Source organism: Pseudopipra pipra, chromosome 3 (assembly GCF_036250125.1).
Source record: "Pseudopipra pipra isolate bDixPip1 chromosome 3, bDixPip1.hap1, whole genome shotgun sequence".
In the NCBI taxonomy this organism is placed as follows: Eukaryota; Metazoa; Chordata; class Aves; order Passeriformes; family Pipridae; genus Pseudopipra; species Pseudopipra pipra.
The window spans coordinates 62,386,052-62,405,230 of NC_087551.1; the positions used below are offsets into that span (position 1 = coordinate 62,386,052).

Sequence of the window (19,179 nt, forward strand, 5' to 3'; positions counted from 1 at the left end):
GAATATACTAATGTGTGTATATGTAAGTATTTGTTCACATCATTGTTATTGTCTGATGTTAAGGCCAAGATCTTAATAAATCTTATGTTTTGTATGTGTTATTAATGCATAATTAAATTTAAAATGAAAACGTTGTTCAGATCATCTGGACACAGTGATAAATAGCAAAAGTTAGTAAAAAGTCCCTGGGTAGCTCTTCAGTATCGCCTAAGCTTCTGTAGAAAATGAGTGAGAACACTGCAGCTAAGGAATTTGCTATGTTATTTAAGATGGCTGACAGTGCAAAAACAACTTCAAATTTTGAAATACAAAACTGCTGTGAGTCAGAAAATACAGAGAATAATTTTAACATGACTCACTCACATCCTATCTTCAGGTTTAAGGCTGAAGCCAATTGCGCGGAGTCTAGAAGACTGTGCATGCACAGGGTCAAAAAAGCCTGATGGAAACTTGGAGGAAAAACCATGATCCAGAGCAGGAAGTAAAGATGTTCCAGGTAAAATATGTTTTATTGACATATTATCATGACCAAATTTTTTGTCCCATCTGTTTTTCAAGTAGCTGCATTCTTCCTTGACACTTCTGATTTTTTTGCCTCCTGTGGTGCCTTTGAAGGGGCTCCTTTAACCATTGCCTTCTTTAAACTGCTCCTTCCTTGTGCCCAGATCACTTTCTGCCCCACACACCCATGTTTTTCTGGTGAGCAGATGTTACACTGCTCAGGCACTGAGGCCAGTGTCAAAGAGATCTTGAAACAGGTTTTCTTCTAAATAAGTGTTCCTTGCCTTCCAGGCCACATGATCCTAGTTGCTTTAGCATGCATGTTCTAAGCTGAAACAGTCACACAGTAAGAACACTGCTCTGCCCTGATCTCTATTCCGATCTCTGTTCCAAACTGGGACACAACTGTGAGCCCAGCTCACAGTCCAGTGCAATGTCACTGTCTGGGATCCTGGTATGTGGAGTAGAGGTCTCTCCCTGTCCCCTTGCATGTGTTCCTTTGACTTCCAGATCACAGCATATACATGAAATAACTCATCTTGGGTGGACGTAGACATTGATAAACATAGCTGGAAGATTCAGTCCAAGAATTCACTTTTTAATTCTGGCTGCATTAGATAGCTCTTTGCTCTGCTTTCTGAGGATCCTGTAGGGACCTTGTTTTCGGGATACACTTGGAGTGGGGGGGACTATCTCGAGCTTGGGAAGTGCCATATGTGACAGAAAAGGAAAGAGCTGGATTTCTAATCTAGCTCCAAGGCTTACAGAAAATCCAAGACAGATCCTAATTTTTATTGATTTAGGTATAATGTGTGTACGTATATCTTCAGATGACAGAATCAACAGTTCTCAAAATCTCATCCATCTTCTTAAAGAGGGACTACTGTTGTGGCCCTGCTTTGCCATTCCTCATTGGCTTCTATGCCCAGCATCACTGGGGGGATTGCGCACAGAGGGGATGCAGAGGGGACTGGTGGAGCAGTGATGGGAGCATGTTCCGTCTCTTGTATCTTCCCTCCCACTCACTCTGGGTGGAGCAACTTGCAGTGCTCATCTGCCTTCTGCACTCAAGTCCACACTGGAGAAGCTTTTCCTGAGCTAAACAGGGTTGCAGCAGGTGTGGCACGTGGTATGTACAGTTCAGCTGCTTTGGTCATTAATGGAGTCCTCTACAGACTGCCTGGGTAGGCTCATGTGTTGTGTTAGCGGGGGCTCTGCTCTCCCAGGCAGTGTCCTTCAGGTATGATGTAAAGCAACAATCCTATCATTGATCTGGTGGTACATCTTCTGTATGGAAATAGTGGTGTCCTACCAAGTACTTAAGAAATCATAAATTGTTTGCCTGCACCCTTTCTCCCTCCCTCCAAAAACATGAAGATAAATTAAAAATTTTAAGTTTAAAAAGTAAAATAAGTCACTCAATGAGCACCAAAAATAAGGAAGCCAGTTTTCCTTTGCATTTGTGTCTTTGGGCCCCACCCCTTCTCCTTTTCCCCCAGTGACCCTGCCGCTGCCGCATGTTCTCAGCACCCCTGCAAACAGGTCTAGAAGTCTGCATGTGTTGACTGGCAGCCCAGGATCTATCTGTTGAATGCCTGCCTTGTACAAACTTAAATTTTTTGGATTTTTTTTTTTCCCTCAAATTAGGGTGAAACCGGAGAGGAAGGTGGAAAGTTGCTGGGACAGCTCCCTACCAGATGGCCAGCATGATAGCACAAGTTTTGTTCCTCTAAGAAAGATGTTAAAGTTTATGTTTTGCAATTTTCTTCTGAATTTGGAGGCTCCAGTGTTTCTTTGAGTCACTGGGAAACAAGGAGGATAAATTTTGTTTGGAAAAGAATAGGAAAGATGTTATTCTTGCTAAATGAATGAATTTGGGAGCTACAAATGCAAACACTGCATATCCTGAGAAAGGGTAAAATTATAAACTGGCTACAGATGGCATGGAAGTGATATATTAATTTTAGTACCTTTTTTTTTTTTTTAGTGTTTTCTGGTTTTGTGGATTTTGTTTGTTTGGTGTGGGTTTTTTTGCTACCTGCCCTCAGTGAGTTATGTTGTTTATTATACCCAGACAGGGAGAAATTTGTACAGATAAAGAATTCTTTATTTCTGTTTCTTTCCAGTGATTCTTGTTTGTGGCCATATCCCTCTGATCCTTGGCAGTGTTGTTGTACGCCTATTATCTGCTTCATAGGTAAGTAGGTAGGTAGGTAGGTGTGGAAACATTTTTCTGAAGCTTATTTTTTTTGAGCTTTCATCATTCTCAGTTTTTGCCTGAACTATTTCTAATTATACCACTTATTTCTTGAACTATGGTGCCTTAATGCGACATTGTACTTCAGCTGACAATTCTGGCACTACTGAGTAGAACAAAAGAATTTTTTCATATATATTACAGACTATATTTCTGCATGTGTGTCCCCGTATGATGTTTTCTTTCTTTGTGATATCATGACACTGTTTACATTCAGCTGTGAATTACCACTGCTGCCTAAGGGGTTTTTCTTCTTACTCTCTGAATTTGTATGCTCCTGCCTTCATGTGGTGCTCTGCATTTTCCACTTTGATTTTCATCTTCCTGCTTTGCAGAAGCCCACAGGAACCTTCTCAGCTTTTGGCTGCAGCCTTCTGAGAGACTTGTTCTTGCGCCTAGCTGAGGAAAGAGACTGCAGGAGCTTCAGATCAGCTTCAGCAGAGCTCGTGCAAGGGAACACGTCTTTGTGGTGACAGATTTATATGCAATTATAAGTCACTGTTATTGCTTGCACATAAAATGATATGGAAAGACACTGACTACAGATCTGTGTCACTGTATTAAAAAATCAAGTTAAAAGCTGTTTAAGAAAATACACAGTGGTGTCAATGCATCCTCTAAGTAATCCTCTAATTCTTTGCATTGCCTGTTGTCTTATAGCAAGCATGGAATGCCCACTTTTCAAATTAATATTGAGATTCCTTATGATGCTGTCAACTGTTTTTCAAAACATGGCAATTATTGCTCTCCCATGGGGGGAGATAGCTGAATGATGAGGAGGATGCTTCTGCCTTCTCGTAGTAACAAATAATACAATGTATGGTGCTGCTAGTGTGATTTTTTACGAAGTAGCATTTCAGTAAAACTTGTTACAAAACACACTAAGTATGATTTATAGGCATGAAATTATGACTGTCCAGCATTCCTGAGCAATGAATTATTTATTCTTGTAGTCAGAAGACAGAGCTTTCTATATTGAAAAATAGTTGATACCTCTTTAATTACAGCCTAGGTACAATGTGTACATTGTGCTTTTTAACCACCCACTGACAGACACTAAAGTGCAGTGGACCTGCATTTCCTGATGTATGAAATTGCTCCTAGGATTCTGCAGGACTCATGAGAAAATTGCAAAGAATTCTTACTTATCCCTTAGCAAGTCTGTCTCGGCTGAATAAAACTTCTAAGTCTTTCTAAAAGCTTCATTCTTAAGATCTTGTGTTTAGATGGCCCCCTAATGGTGCACCAGAATCTCAGCTTAAGGCATCCAGCTGACTTTCAAATACTTGCTTTTAATTATCATTCTTTTCTTTCCCCTGGGGTTAATTTTGAAAATGTAAGTCTCAGGGTGCATGTGCTTAAGAAATTGTCTTGTGTTGACATTTCTCCAGTGTATAAAAAAGCAAAACAAACCAAAACAAGAATTTGATAGCTCAAGCAATATTTCCACTGCCGTAAGAATACTTGTTTCTCTTTTTCTTTCCCTCTAAGGAGCAAGCACACTATGTGCAGACTGCAGTAATGCATTTGGCACAGCAAAAGTAAAGTTGTAGGAAACAGGTTGTGAAAAGAAACCACAGATGCAAGATGCTAATTAAGTTGTTTGATGTGCTACTGGAGCTCAGATAATGCCAACAAGGTAAAAGGAATCACAGAGAGTAGAATATGCACTCGTGCTTAAGATGATCTGGAAAGCTATCACCAAAAGATACTCCGAAGAGTATTCGTCAGGATGGAAAATAGCAAGTGGCTCAGTCCTCACTATTCATTAACTATAATGTAAACAACTTAATTAACATTCAGGAAGACTGTTCATTTATTACAAATCCCATTAGGAAGTGAGCTGAGTATCTGCAGTGAGGAGAATAATACAGAAATAACACAATATATTGTGTAGAAATGGGCCAAACCTGTAGCTCATGGGGTCTGCCTCTACTCTTGGGATTCAGTGCAAGGATGACTACAAGAGACTAAAATGTGTGAATGATCTCCCATAGGCTTTCAAGGTGTTTTAAACTATAATTGTGGCTCATCTAATATCCTCATTCTTTTAGAGGGGTTTGATCCAAAATGCAGTCTCCACCAATTCTTCCATCCCTGACCCCAGTGCACATACACACGCATGAGACATCTAAATTATGCAGTCTTGTTCTCAGCAGAACTGGGTTGGTTATCCTACATATGGCATATCTATGGAACAGAAGGCAAGGGTTGGTGGGTAGAAATGTGTTTTAGAAAGAAGTAACTAGAATCTGGAAAAAATAGAAGCTTATCACAACTCTGTAAATAGTCAAAATCACTCTTCAATGGAAGGGACACACTAGAAGAGTAGTAATATCTCAGATATTATTAGTGAATAGAGTGACAACAGGACATAAGCATCTGACATGGGAGGCATCATCACCAAACATGACAGAATTGTGCATTTTGGCCACTGTTCAAGAAATTTCTTGATTTAAAAGCAGAGTGACACCTCCTTGCTTGCTGTTTGGTCTCTGGCTTTCAAAATCAGATGCTTTTTTATCAGGTAGATTAAGATTAACAGTGGGAGGAAACAGGTGGTAAAAGGATGACCATGGGTTTATTTATTATTTTGAACATTACTTTTCCAATAACTAGCAGGGGTACACTGATATCTGTCAGTGTCATGTGGACATAATTTACCCATTTTTAGTCCCCTTCTGCTGTCTGAAACTGTAAATCCCATTTCCAGAGAACGGAATTATTAGAGTAGCTATATGACATTGTGTTGTCATTTACTCACTGGAAGTTTCTTTTATGAATAAAGCATCACTGTGAAAAATAGCTTGCTTTACCATTGTGCTGGTTTAAAAGAAATGAACCCAACTCAAAAGATTACAAGTCAGAGGTACAATTTACTAAAAAAGATTATGATAAACACAATGATACAGAGAAAACTGGTTTTAACCCCCAAAGACAGATGTATAACCCAGCACCCTGGGACAAGAACAGAACGGTATTTGTTGGCCCTGTGCTGAGCACCACGGGGGCCCCCTGGTTGCAAAGTAAAATGAAAGGAAAACCTACAGGTCTGGGTGATGGTCACAGTCCTGTTGAAGTAATGATCAGTCTTGTCGAGAGTGGCAGTTGCAGTCCTGTCAAAGTTCTGGTCCTCCTCTGGATCCAAGGAGTGGTACTAGAAGGCCCAAAACCCCAAGACTGGATGTACTCAGGTTCACGTGGGAATGCCAGTACCTCCCCCAGGGCGGGGAGTTTCACAATGGGTGATTTAATTCTGTGAGTCATGGGATATTTTTGGAGTCTTTGATGGTCTAGAGTTGCAGCTGCCTATTATGCCAGTCCAGTATGGCCCATTATCAAAGATGACCCCTCAGGCTGGTTTAGAAGGTACTAATGACTCCCCAGAGGGGAGTTAAGTCACTGGTGTGAAGGCAAAGAAACACTCCTCACAGAGTTTTTAATACCCAGCTCGTAGCCCAAGGTGTCAGATGTGCCCTGGGCAGCTGCTGCAAATGATCCATTATTAAAAGTCCATCAGAAATTACATAGAGGGTGTAAAATACACAGTTTTGGTTATACCCACATAGTGATAAACTGGTCCCAGCCCCTGTAACTAGGACAACCATTTTGAATTGTGCTTTTGCTGTAAGATGTTTTTCAGTTTCTACCATCGATCAACTTTGACAGAAGACTAAAACAATGTGTCATTTCTTATAAAGAAGGAACATACTTCTGAGCAGATTAGGTTGATTTCTCTAAGAAATATTATCCACATTTACCTTTTTCATAGCAGCTTGTTTTATGGACTGATGTATATTTAAACAGTACATTGAAATATAGTGAGGATCAAACCATTTGTAAAACCAGATATTTTGAGCTATAGCATGAAGCAGAAAGGGGAACTGCCCTTTTGTTTTTCAGTCACAGAAAAACCCTTAAAATCACAAAAGCGGTTCCTTAATCTCATGCTCTGGGAACACACCTGTTTCACTAGCATAAGGTATTGGTTGCTGTACTGGGTCCCCTGGATAATGTCTGCATGAACATCTGTAGAACTTTAATGATCTGTTTAGCCATTGGTATACTGGAGTAGACTATAAATGAGTAGAGATTATTTCATGCATAGATTAAATAATAATGATAGTATGTTTTTCAGCTTTTGCTTATCTGCAGCCAGCCGGCCTGCTGTTCCCTTCTCTGCATTAATTTATTTCATCTCTGGTTTCCCTCTATAGGCATATGGAGAACTAAATTAACTGAAACCCATTGGTTTAATTCTGAGATCATTTATCCTAGTGCTTTATTCCCTTTATACAAGAAAATGTGGTTGCTGTTGCTAGTTTAATTTTGTTTACATCATCCTTTTAAAGGTGGCAGACCAGCTGACAACTCTTTCCCATCCTGTCCTTGCTATATTGCCTCCTGTTCTTGTGGTACCTGCAGACTTTGTTCTGTCTCCACGGTAGTGACTACAGAAAAAGTCATGCTGCCAATTTTATCCAAGAGAGACTGTTATCTTACCCTCCTCTACCCAGGCAAACATGATTACAAGCAAGTCTGGTAGCAAGACAGTTTTGCTTTACTTCATAGCCTTCATAAGAAGAACCAACTGAAGTAAGATAAGCAGGGAAGAAGTGTGAAGAGAAGGAAGAAGATTCAGAAAGAGACTCAGAAATCAAATACACTCAGCTTCCAACTCAGGCAACAGATCTGTCAGTGATCTGTCAGGTGGATCAGAAGTAGGAGAAGAATGGTGGTAGTGCAGAAAAAAGAGGACACTTAGGTGAACAGTGGAGAGGATAAGAGGAAGAAGCAAGAAGAGAGGTGAATATGAGATCACTCTTTTTTTTGTGTGACCACAATGACCAGAGCTTCAAAAGTTTGGCTGGTGACAGCAAATTCAGAAAGTATGTGTACCTAACTGAAGAAAAACTGGTCATAAAGGACAATGATTAATGATCTAAATCCAAATCCACTTACAGTGTCTGTTTGAGTAGTTTAGTAATTGTCAGAGTAATTTAGGTGTATGCATAATGTAAGTGCAGGTGTGTGCACGCATTGGGAAAGTGGAGAGTGCTATACCTGTTATAACCTTTCCATAAACAGCCCAGACTGGATGATGTAAGGTTGAACTCGAAACGGAACCACAGATCTGAAATATATTTTAAAGCTACTCCTTGGAAATATTTAATAAATTCTAAAAAGTATCACCAGATGGTTAATTTCAAACATCCTTAAATGTCCGTTTTCTTGCTGACATATGGATGATCATTCTCAGACAGCTTTTTATCTAAAAGATATTTAACTAATGTTTCTCAGGCAAGATTCACTTTCAACCAGCCTTCTGCAGGAGTGCAGAGGGTTGATTTTTAGGAAATTGAGTGACTGACTTATGTATGAGGGATTGATATGGACATTGTCAGTACTTTGAAATACTCTGTAGAACACTATCAACAAACATTTCATCTGCCCATGAAAACTCAGAAATTTCTGTGTCAAGCCAATCAATAGGTACTCTTGTTTCTCAAATATAATTAGCATTCCAGATCTGAAAGGGCAGGCTTAAACCCACTAGGAATATTACAACTAAGTTAGGAGAGGAAGATGTAAGGGACAGATGGATTATTATAATGGTGAACAAACATGCTGACTTAACTTCTCTTTAAATTATACTAATTTATTGAAAAATATTAGGAAAAAATCTAACTCCTCCATTAACAAGAGTCCATATGGGAGAATTATTTGAGGATGTGTAACTGCAGAGTGTGCTTACTGTGTAAAAGTGCAAGGTCTTTGCTGTGCAAGCTTTGTGCTAAGTAACAGCAATGAAGTAACAGATCTGAGCCTGAAAATGTGACCAAGCCCTTGCTGTTGGACTTAGGAAAGACTGAAGCTGCAGCTGATGCTTGCAGAATGTCACTGTGAAGAGTGGCTCCCATGATCAGCTGTTATGTCATCCTGTGCAGATGTTTTTGTTTGAATTTGTGCAAGTTCATGTGAACCATGTGAACTAAATGCAGTGCTGTCTCTACAAATAACAATGCACAGCAGTTAAGTACAAGTGTCATGGTAAATTCATGCTGCATCAGAAAGTTAAGTCTTCAATAAGTTTCAGAGCCTAAAACCACAGAAGCAAAAAATAAACGATAGTGACTCATGAGGGCTATAGAGGAATTCTTCTGAATTAATAACAATATTCATGTGCTGCTTTCCTGTCAGCACATCAACCGCAAGTATCCAGAGACTGTTAGTAGAGTATACAAGACAAGACCTTCATTGTGGGGGATGGCTGGTGATGATGAGTGTCCCATTCTACTGATGGGTCCTTCTGCTGCCACTTTGCTACAGGATACAGCAAAACCTCTCATTTATTTAGTGCATTGGTCAGCCTGGCAACTCAGCTGTGGTGGTTCAGAATACAGCTGCTGGGACAAATTCAGTGAAGGATTCAGCAGTTCAGCACTTAAACTGTTTATGATACCTTAACACTGGATTCCCTTATTCAGAGCTTCAGTAACATGGAGCCAGGGGAGAGAACAAGCTACAGCTTGGTCAGACAGGTCTGAAGCCTGGGACATAACAGCTGGTGTTTGCATTTTTCTATCTCTTTGTTACTGATTACAATTCCTCAAGCAGCTTAACTGTCAGAAATAGCATCTGATTTGTTTTTATCTACTGGCCTTAACTGATATTTATTATTTAATTTCAGACATGTTCTTTAATAATTAACACACCATGAATTTGGCTGATAATTAATGTCCATTCAATTTAGCTCCCATTTGAAGAAAAGTTGTTCATAATTCTCAGACAATTGCTTAAAATTAACTCTTAAGGTTTTGAGGTATTTTGTAACTGGGAAGCAATTGTCAGAGAAGAAGTTTCACATAGATTTAGTCACAGTTACTTGTACTACTCAATCAGGTCTTCTCCAGTAAGGAGACACATTCTGTGAGGTATATAGGTTCCTCAACATATTTCTGTAAAGGGTAAATCCATTTCTGAGCAGTGAGTCAGTATAATAGCGTAGCCTGTGCTTCACTCATGGGCCACTCTAGCCATGAATATACCCAAATGGTACCACGGGGTTTGGTTTGTCCTCTCAGAAGTGAAGATTTTCACCTCTGCTGTGTAAGAGAAAAGAACTAGAATAAGAATTTAAGTAAAGTTGGACAGAAGTTCGTCATTTCTATACTTCTATAGATTTATTATCATGGATACTCTCGCTAGATACACGTTGTGGATGTAAGTTGTGTCCTCTTCTCTCTGTGAAGCTATGAAATTATTCCCTCCCCCAGTAGAAAAAGTGACACCATCACTGTGAAAAACATGATCTACTTTTCTGTTTTTTATTAACTCAACATTGTCTCCTACAAATACGATTTGTCATTCACCAGAAGATTTGAAATGTAGACTTAAGTTACACATAGGTATAAAAAGCATAAAACAGCACACACGGTACCACTGTTTAGACCAGAAAACATTGTGTTGTCCCACAGATAAGAGCACTGTTCAAGCTCAGCTCAGTTGCCTTCTGCCTCAGGGATTGAATTGCCTTCTGCCTCAGGGATTCAGTCTTCAAAGCTGCAGATGTTTCTGCTTCTTCTCCCTCAGCTAGTGAAGCCTTGCTGGCTTTCCCCTGATGTTTCTCACCCATGTCTGAAGCACGGACCAGGGAACCACAGGGCAATCCCATCCTGCTCCACTAGAGCTTATAAAACCTTGGGCTCCTACTGGCTCTTCAGAAACATTTTCCTCCTTCTCTTAATATTTATGTACAATATATGAAGGGATACGATTTTTGTCTTTGATTTAGACATATCTCTTGCCTCATACTTAAACAATAACTTGAAAAATATTTTACAAAGAAAAAGAACATCGTTCATCTGAATGTATTTCATTATTATATTGCTATATTTTATACCCTATTATTAATATATACAAAATTTCTTAATTGCCTTTTACAGATGCACGGAAGCATATAATATAACAGTTTTAAAGTATCCCATCTTTAGATTTTGTTTTCCTTGGCTCATGTCAATCTTTAATAAACTATGGTTGCTTGGAGAATATAGGAAGTATTTGGAATGTTGTTTAAAGTTTAATAATAACTGGTAGCATTGTCCATTTGCGGCCTGAATGGTTGGAACACCTGTCAGGGCGATCTGGTAGAGATAGCAGCATCATAAAACTTAAACAAACATGGAAGGCTGTTAATGTGCAGTGTCAACAGGTGCCAGGTCCTGTTCTTTATTTGGGGCTTTTCTTTTCTTCGGCTGGGTTTTGTTGTTGTTTTCCCTCTGTTCTCGGTTTTGTCTTCGGGCTGCTCGACCTTTGCTTTCCTGTCTTGTCTCCTTGCTTTCATCTTTGTTGGACTTTTTTCTCTTCTCCTCCCTATTTTTTTTCCCTGAAAAAAAATGATGGCACGTTAGAAGGTTTGTTCAGGCTGTTGCAATTTCTGAGTCTCTCGCTTGGCGGAGCTGGACTACAGCAAAGCTCCTGTTAGGAGCTGGACACTAGTATTAGTGTTTGGAAGTGCCCAACTCTTCATCAAACCACTAAATTTGGCCATTGGACTAGTACCTCCCATCAATCTGACTGAGCAAAGAGCTGAGAGCTCCTTGGGTAGTCCCAGTGCTTTAGAGCTGGTATAAGTATCTCACACAGGCCTGCCTCCCACAGTCAGGAGCATAACTCCGAAAAAACACCACTGGCTAGTTTGTGGACATCAATGGTTGAAGCTAGATAGCATGAAAGTTAGCAATTTTGTGACTTCCCTTCACTGTCAAAAATCAGCATCTGTGCCTCTCCCCTGCCTTAACCTCCACTACACCCACATCCCAGGGGATGTTTGTTATTGCAACATAAATCCCATGAGAAAGTGTCAGCTCCAGCACAGGTATGTGAGTATGTGACTGTCTTCAGACTAAAATGTGGTGTTCCAAGTCTCAAGTCAAGCTTTAGACCATTGTTAGAAAACTAGGTAGTCAAGTACTTTACTGCTTTAAATACTTGCAAGCGTGAGATGTTGAGGATCTTGTTACTGCTACAGACCTCTGCAGTAAAGCATCCTGTCCCCTTAGGGACATTAAAACTTTGTATATTGGCTGTGGAGATGACATTACAGAGTGCATTTATGCTTACATGTATTCTTTATACTGGGTGTGGTGAGGCACCAGAACAGGTTGCCCACAGAAGTTGTGGATACCTCATCACTGGAAATGTTCAAGGTCAGGCTTTAAGCAATCTGATCTAGCAAAAGATGTGCCTACCCACAGCAGGGAGTGGTTGGAACTAGATGATGTTCAAAGGTCCTGTCCAACCCAAACATTTCTGTGCTTCTATGATTCTATTACTCCTATTTTCTTTACAAACCAATGCAGGAATGACATTGGATTGAACTTGTATGTACACACAAGCCTAAAAGAGATTTGTTTGTTTGTTTTTTTAATGTGTGGAACTGGTTTATCTACTGTGCTATGCAGCTGAAATTCACCTGTGGTTAGACAGATCCTAGTAATATCTTCAAAGGCAAGCTTGCTTGAGACTTTCATGGCAGAATGTCGTACTGACCCATACGCCTCCTTACATGGAGAAATTTCTAGACAAGTATTGAAAAGGTTCTGGCCAAACTCTCTTTTATGATATCCTAATAATGATACTCTGAAAAGAATCTTTGTTACATAAAAAAATACTTTTTGCTTTTAAATATCAACAGACATAATCCAGGCTTTCCTACACCGATGTTGGGCAAGTTACTCAAATCTGGTGATAGATATTCCTGTTGAGGGTGCTGAATGCAGGGAATTGTGCCCATTCCAGCCTCAAAACCAAAGCTTTTTTGATTTGATTTTTTGATGCCTTTTTGGGCTCTATGGGAATATGTTACAATGGAGGAGTAGGTGCAGGGGCAGTGGCTTTGTTCTAAGAACAGATAACCATCCAAGGAAGTACTAGTCAGGTAAAGGGAGAAAGATTCAGAGGAGGTAAAGAGAAGGCAGAAAGCAAAGAGCAAGACTAAGATGTGAGAATATGCTGTATCCTCTTCTTGTTGTGTAGGTCTGTGGGATTATTTTACAGCTCATCCATTCCTTACCAGCACTGGGATCAGAGAGCAAGGGAAGGTTTAGATGCACAAGCTGAGTCAAATAGGGACAAATATCTGCTTTTATTTTCTGTTGTTTCTGAAACATGCAGTAAGGCTTTAAATGTAAAATGGCATCTTAGATTTTAGGGAACCAGTCAGAGATTACCTGAATGTACACCCACACCCCTGCAGAATTCCTCTCTTAGTTTGTCAGTGCCATATAAGATGCATGGAGGTGAGCAGGCGAGACCTGCAGAATGGACACAGGAGGCTTAGCGAGAGCTACCAGCCACTGGGAGAACTGGGATTGCTCCATGCAGAAGTGAGCTTGCATCTTACCCAGCTGTAATAACGTCTCTTACTAAGGGATAATAATAAGGGATTTCATTCCAGTGGTTTGTAGATACAGTTGGCCCAAGATAAAATGTTATTTGAATGGAAACTGTCCAGACATTCAGTGTTTGACATTGCTCACTTGGTGATTAGCCAAAATCATTCAGCTGTGACTTCCCAGCCACAATTCTCTAAGTGCGTTAGACTGACATGTAATGGTTTCCTTTTCAGTCATGGACCAGGATGTATATATTTATATGTATGTATGTGAATATACTAAGAATATATGTACTATATCTCTAGCTAGAGACTTACCTAGGCATGGCTTCGCTGTTGATGTTTTAATCACTGGTGTCTTTAAAAAGGATAAGGAAAACTGATTTCTGGAAAACACTTAAAACTGAGTCTTAATTCTCTTCTACTCTGAAGATAGCTAGTTTGGACTCCTCTGTGAAAATTTGTATGTGATTTAATGCTACCACCTCCATGCTGTTGCCATTTCTGAAAAGATCTGCCCTCAAGGCCTGTGCTGTTCTGGTAATGCAGTAAAGCACAGAAGGTGCATCTTTGCTGGTTCTTCAGTTCCTTTCACTACTATTTTTAAAAATGGGAATTTTTATATGACAGTATAATGTTATTTCCAATCAGTCCTTTGTTCAATTTAGAGCCAAGGGAAGATTCTATCAGCAGTTATCTGCTAGAACTGGGGTGTAGCTGGAGCCACATTCTTGTGTACATCTCCCTCCCTGTTCATATCCCTGCTGTCCTCTTCCAAGAGACTTGTTCCTGAATATTTTTTAAATCTTTCTACTACTTGCTGACACCCACTTCGTAGCAGCACATTGATCTGGACACCAGAAGCTGTGGAAATTCATTGGCTATCTGTGAAATGAAAAGTGCAAAAATTACATGGGAAATTATGTTTACAAGCTCATCTCTGAATAAAAGATGATCTCTCAGTACTTAAAGAGAGCTTATAAAAAAAGATGAAGAATGACTCTTTACATGGGAAGATAAATGATAGGACCAGGGAGAGTGGTTTGAAACTAAAAGAGAAGAGATTTAGATTAGATGTTAGGAGGAAATTCTTTGTTGTGAAGGTGGTGAAACATTGAAACAAGTTGCCCAGAGAAACTGTGACCACCCCACCCCTGAAAGTTAGATGGGGCTTTGAGCACCCTGGTCTAGTGGAAGGTGTCCCTGTTCATGGCAGCGAGGTTGGAGCTGGATGATCTTTAAGCCTCTTCCAACCCAAATCATTCTATGATTCTATGAACTACTTTGCCTTTGAAGAAGAAGACAAGGAAAGGCCAGCATGGGTTTAAACATATTATGCATATATATATATATACATGTATATGCATAAATCTGTACGCCTGTGTACGTATCAGTGCCTTTTCCCTCGGCCACGCTGCCGCTAGGGAGTCTCCCGCTGGGAGCAGTGCCTGTGCCGCCCGCGCGGGGGCGCCGCGGGACCGCGCCAGGAGCGGGGCCGCGGGTGGGGGCGGTGGCGGCGGCGGGGGCGCAGCCTGGGGTCGCGCACGCCCTCGCGTCCCGCTCTCGGGAGCCAGCGAGGAGCGTTTCCCGCCCCGTGCCCTTCCTCCGCGCTGGCCCTGCCTTTCCACCGTCTGTCTTTGCTTTACGTCGCCTGCGGGCGAACTTTTTTTAGTCGGCTAGGAAGGGGATGTTAAAAAACGGCGGCGTGTTCTGCCACAGCATGGGAATATCTTACTTTTCTGGTGGGTTACAGAATTCTTACAGTGATGCGCTAACACTACTGTTGTCTGTTTCTTCTTATGGATTCAATAAACCCTTTCAAAACATTTAGATAAATAATAAAAAAATTAGGATAAGTCTTTTTAGACAGGAGATAATGAAACATTTTCCAAGAGAATGTTATGCTTATGAAGATGTGGATTCATGAGATTCTAATACTTCTCTGATACTATGTACTACAGCTATTGTATAACAAATGTAAAATACTTCCAATATATATTATAACAAAGTAATTATTTGGCATTAAAATAGCTTTTATTCCAGAACCGAAATTTTGTACAGACAACTGTACTGGATGAATTAGTCTGCAGGGACTGTCCAAAGAGTTTTCTGGTGCATAGGAGATACTTTGCTGCTTCTAATAGTAGCAAATTTGTATATTGAAGAAAATGTAGAGACTTGCTATAACTTTGAGAAATGCAGTAGTTCAAATTAAATGCAGACGTGAAATTAATTCAGGTGACACTATAATTACATAACAAATCAGATTCAAGGTGTTGAATTCTTGTTAATCTAATTTATAGCCCCTGGTCAAATAAACTCCTGCATCTGTATTTATGCAATCCACGCCTGAATACATCAATAAGTATGCAAACTAGGGTATTTCAGAGAAGCCTTTGTATTAGCTCATCAGATGTGGTGTTTCCACTAGATCTATAGCTGTATTTTATGGATTATAGGGAGGAGGTGTTGGTCATGACTTGGGAGACCTTGGTACTCAAGATCACTATGTGACAGAGATTTACTTAGAAAATCATGACTGATGTGGATTAACTACAACAGAAGACGGATTTAATCTACTTTAGGCATTGTCACTTAGTCCCACCTATTATATTCAACTGTAATTATTACAGGGAACTCAGTGCAGCATATTTGTTCACTTCTCCCTTCTGTGGGCACTGGAACCCCAAACCACCATAGGAAGGCATAAAATCTAACTGTGCAAACTGTTTCGCTTTGATAGAGGGGGTGTTACAGGATAGGTCTCATGGAAAACCCAGAGGGATGAGAATCTGGCATCAGACATTTGGGATGATTGCATCACTCCCATGAAGAAATTTGGCCTGGGAGAGCAGAAGGGGCGAGAGGAGTCATGGAACTGTGCCTGTTGGGGTTGCAGGCAGTGATGTAATAGTCCCCGCTCTGGAAGGGTACTGGTGCTTCTACTGTGCCTGTCACCACAGACCACAAAAGCCTCCCCACTACACTGTAATAAGCTGAAGAGCTGTAACAAAAGACCACGAGCCACTGCTGTAATGGGACACAGTGTTCTTGCATACCCTTCACAGCCTTGACTCACCTCTTGGCGCTTTCCTGGCTGTAGGAGCACTGTCAGTGCTGGTGCTCCAGTACCAGTGCCCCAACCCCTCTGTACCCCACAGGGTACAAGGACAAAGCTTGAGGGTTAAGTGTCACCATGCTGTGTCGTTCTCCTTCCCACCTGTCCATACCCTTCTCAGAGACATTTTTAGTCCTCTTACACTAAAAGTCCGTCACACTTTCATCATGACGTGACCTTGACAACAACAGCACGGCCTGTGCTGAGCAATGATTCCAGGAAGATGAGCGTTCCTTAAGCTCTAAACTCACTATAGCTCTGTCTACAATACAGTCATGGCATATTATGCAAATGAGTGGATCATTCTCGTTTTCAAAAAAAAGTGACACTTTTTTTTTCTGGAACACAGCCTGTAGCATGTACTCACACTACTTGCTAGGATAACAAGCCTCCAAATGCCCATCTGCCCAGTGATGCAATGGACATTCTGCTTTCATTCCCAAGCCACAAGTAGCTGATTAATTTGTTAAATCTTTTTGAAGTTTAAACAGCATAACTTTTTTAACACCAATCTTTTTGTTTATTCCTAGCTACTGGGGCCCTATTTTATAATCACTAGATTTTCAGGTAACCAGAGTGGTGAGGATCAAAAACTTCAGAACAACCTAAGTGCATTTCTTGGCCTTACTTTCTCCCGAAGACACTCGAACTACTGAAGAGAATATAGGTAAAAATTTTAACAGAGCTAAAGTCAAAAGGCATTCAAGGAGCAATTAACTTGGCCAAACCTATGTTCTCCCACTGTTGAGATGCATGCAGGTTATCATCATGCTGAACAATGGCTTCCCATACCAGTCCAGATGGATACAGAACTTAAAGCATGTATCATATCCACAGTTCTATGTGGTGATCTTAGAAAATTCAAGATACCTGAACAAGCTCAACAAGAGGGCCAATGGGAATCTCATGAGTTTTAACAAGATCAAGAGCAAGGTGCTGCACCTGGGTTGGGGCAACCCTCAGTGTCAATACAGGCTGGAGAATGAAAGATGGAGAGAAGCCCTGCTGAGAAGGACTTGGGAGTGCTGGTGGATGAAAGGCTGGACATGAGCTGGCAATGTGCACTTGCATCCCAGAAAGCCAGTTGTATCCTGGGCTTCATCAAAAGCAGTGTGGCCAGCAGGTTGAGGGAGGAGATTCTGTCCCTCTACTTAAACTCTTATAAGACCCCATCTGGAGCACTGCATCCAGCTTGGAGTACCAGGCACAGGAAGGATATCGACCTGTTGGAGTGAGTCCAGGGGAGGCCCACCAAGATGATTAGAGGGATGGAGCAGCTCTCCTGTGAGGAAAAGCTGAGAGAATTCAGATTGTTCAGCCTGGAAAACAGAAGGCTTCAGGGTAACATAACCGTGGCCTTCTGCTACCTGAAGGGAGCCTACAATAAAGATGGAAAGAGACTTTTTACAAGGTCATGTAGTGACAGAACAATGCAGAATGTCTTTAAACTGAAAGACAGTAGGTTTAGATTAGATATTAGGAAGAAATTCTGGAACAGGTTTCCCAGAGAAGCTGTGGATGCCCCATCCCTGGAAGTGTTAGAGGCCGTGTTGGATGGGGCTTTGAGCAACCTGATCTAGTGGAAGATGTCCCTGCCCAAGGCAGAGGGGTTGGAATTAGATGATCTTTAAGGTGCCTTCCAACCCAAACCATTCTATGATTCTGTGATTCTATACCTCAAATGCTATCAACACTTATGCTTGAGCAACTGCATTAGGGGACTTGGTGACTAACTTGTACTTACATGTTCTACCTCCTTTTAAAAATGGAAATGCTTCTCTAGATGTAGACTTCAGATGTCTTTGTATGAGACTTGTGATCCTTGAGGTTCACTTGCCTCTGAAAATAGAATCTGGACTACTAGACTGCATTCACTTTAAAAATATTCTTATTTACATTGCGTGTGCTAGCTTGTTCTTGCAAGAAGAGAACAGTGCTGAAACGGGCACATTAGTGGGAATGAGAATGTTGTTTCCAATTACAGAAATAGCTCAGGCCTGTGCCACAGCCATTTGCAGAAAGTGGGCAGAGAGGAATGGGAGGAGACTGAGCAGATTAGCTACGCCAAGACAGGAGATGTCAGGTTTTGCTGCTGTAGGAGATAAGTATAAAGTTGTATCCTGTTAGGTGCATGGGCAGTCAGAAGAGATCTTTTTTTATGTGGGCTGCTTGGGAAATGACACTGCTATGCTCATGAGCTCATAAGCAAGGCTTATGAAAAGTCCCTGGCGTGTGATGACGTCTTTGCAAACAGGTTGGTTCTGCCTTTCCTGTGCCATAGAAAAGACATTGCCAGTGCCTGAAAATAGAAGAATATCTGCCAGTCAAAGAAGCAGCCAGAGGAGGAAGATTGGTATAATGAGTTCTGTTTGCTGTTTCCTCCTCACTTGTCTGTTGGGACTGAGGGAATTTGTTAGCAGCCTTGTTTTAATCAGGACTAATGTTCTAACAACAGCAATTTTGTAATTACATAACAGTTTTCATCTTATAAGAACCCACAGCTTATAAAGGTTGAACACAGCTTCCAAAGAGAGGAAAGTAATGGCTATTTAACAGAGCAGAAAATCACTCCCCATTGCTTTGGACAGGAAGTGACATACGCCGTGCTGGTATTTACGAAACTGGCATTTTCTGCCTTGAGACTTTTAACAGTGACTTCTGAATGGGATTTGGTTTTTACAGCTCTCCTAAAAGTGGCGAAAAGGTATGAGTGTCCAAATCCACTTGATAGGCCTCTTTTAAGACTATTAGAATCAGGTGCAAATACAAAGGTTTGGAATAAGAGTGACTGGTACCAAAAGCCCTCACCCTGTCATTAGAGCATCAGAATACTGGGAGGAATCTCTAATAGCTTGTTTTCCTTTAAGGCACCAATAATTCAAGCCCTTCTGTTAACTTGGATTGAGG

At 40.8% G+C, this 19,179-nt stretch overlaps 1 protein-coding gene across 2 annotated transcripts in view; it reads right to left on the reverse strand.

Annotated features, from left to right (window-relative positions):
• Positions 1-10,064: 10,064 nt before the first annotated feature.
• The window catches only part of RSPO3 (R-spondin 3), a 64,570-nt gene continuing 55,455 nt past the window's right edge, over positions 10,065-19,179 (reverse strand). For both annotated transcript variants that reach the window (XM_064649576.1, XM_064649577.1), the window contains one exon: positions 10,065-11,144. In XM_064649576.1, the coding sequence (XP_064505646.1) occupies positions 10,951-11,144 (194 nt within the window). In that variant the 3' untranslated portion in view covers positions 10,065-10,950. The remainder of the gene's footprint in view (positions 11,145-19,179) is intronic.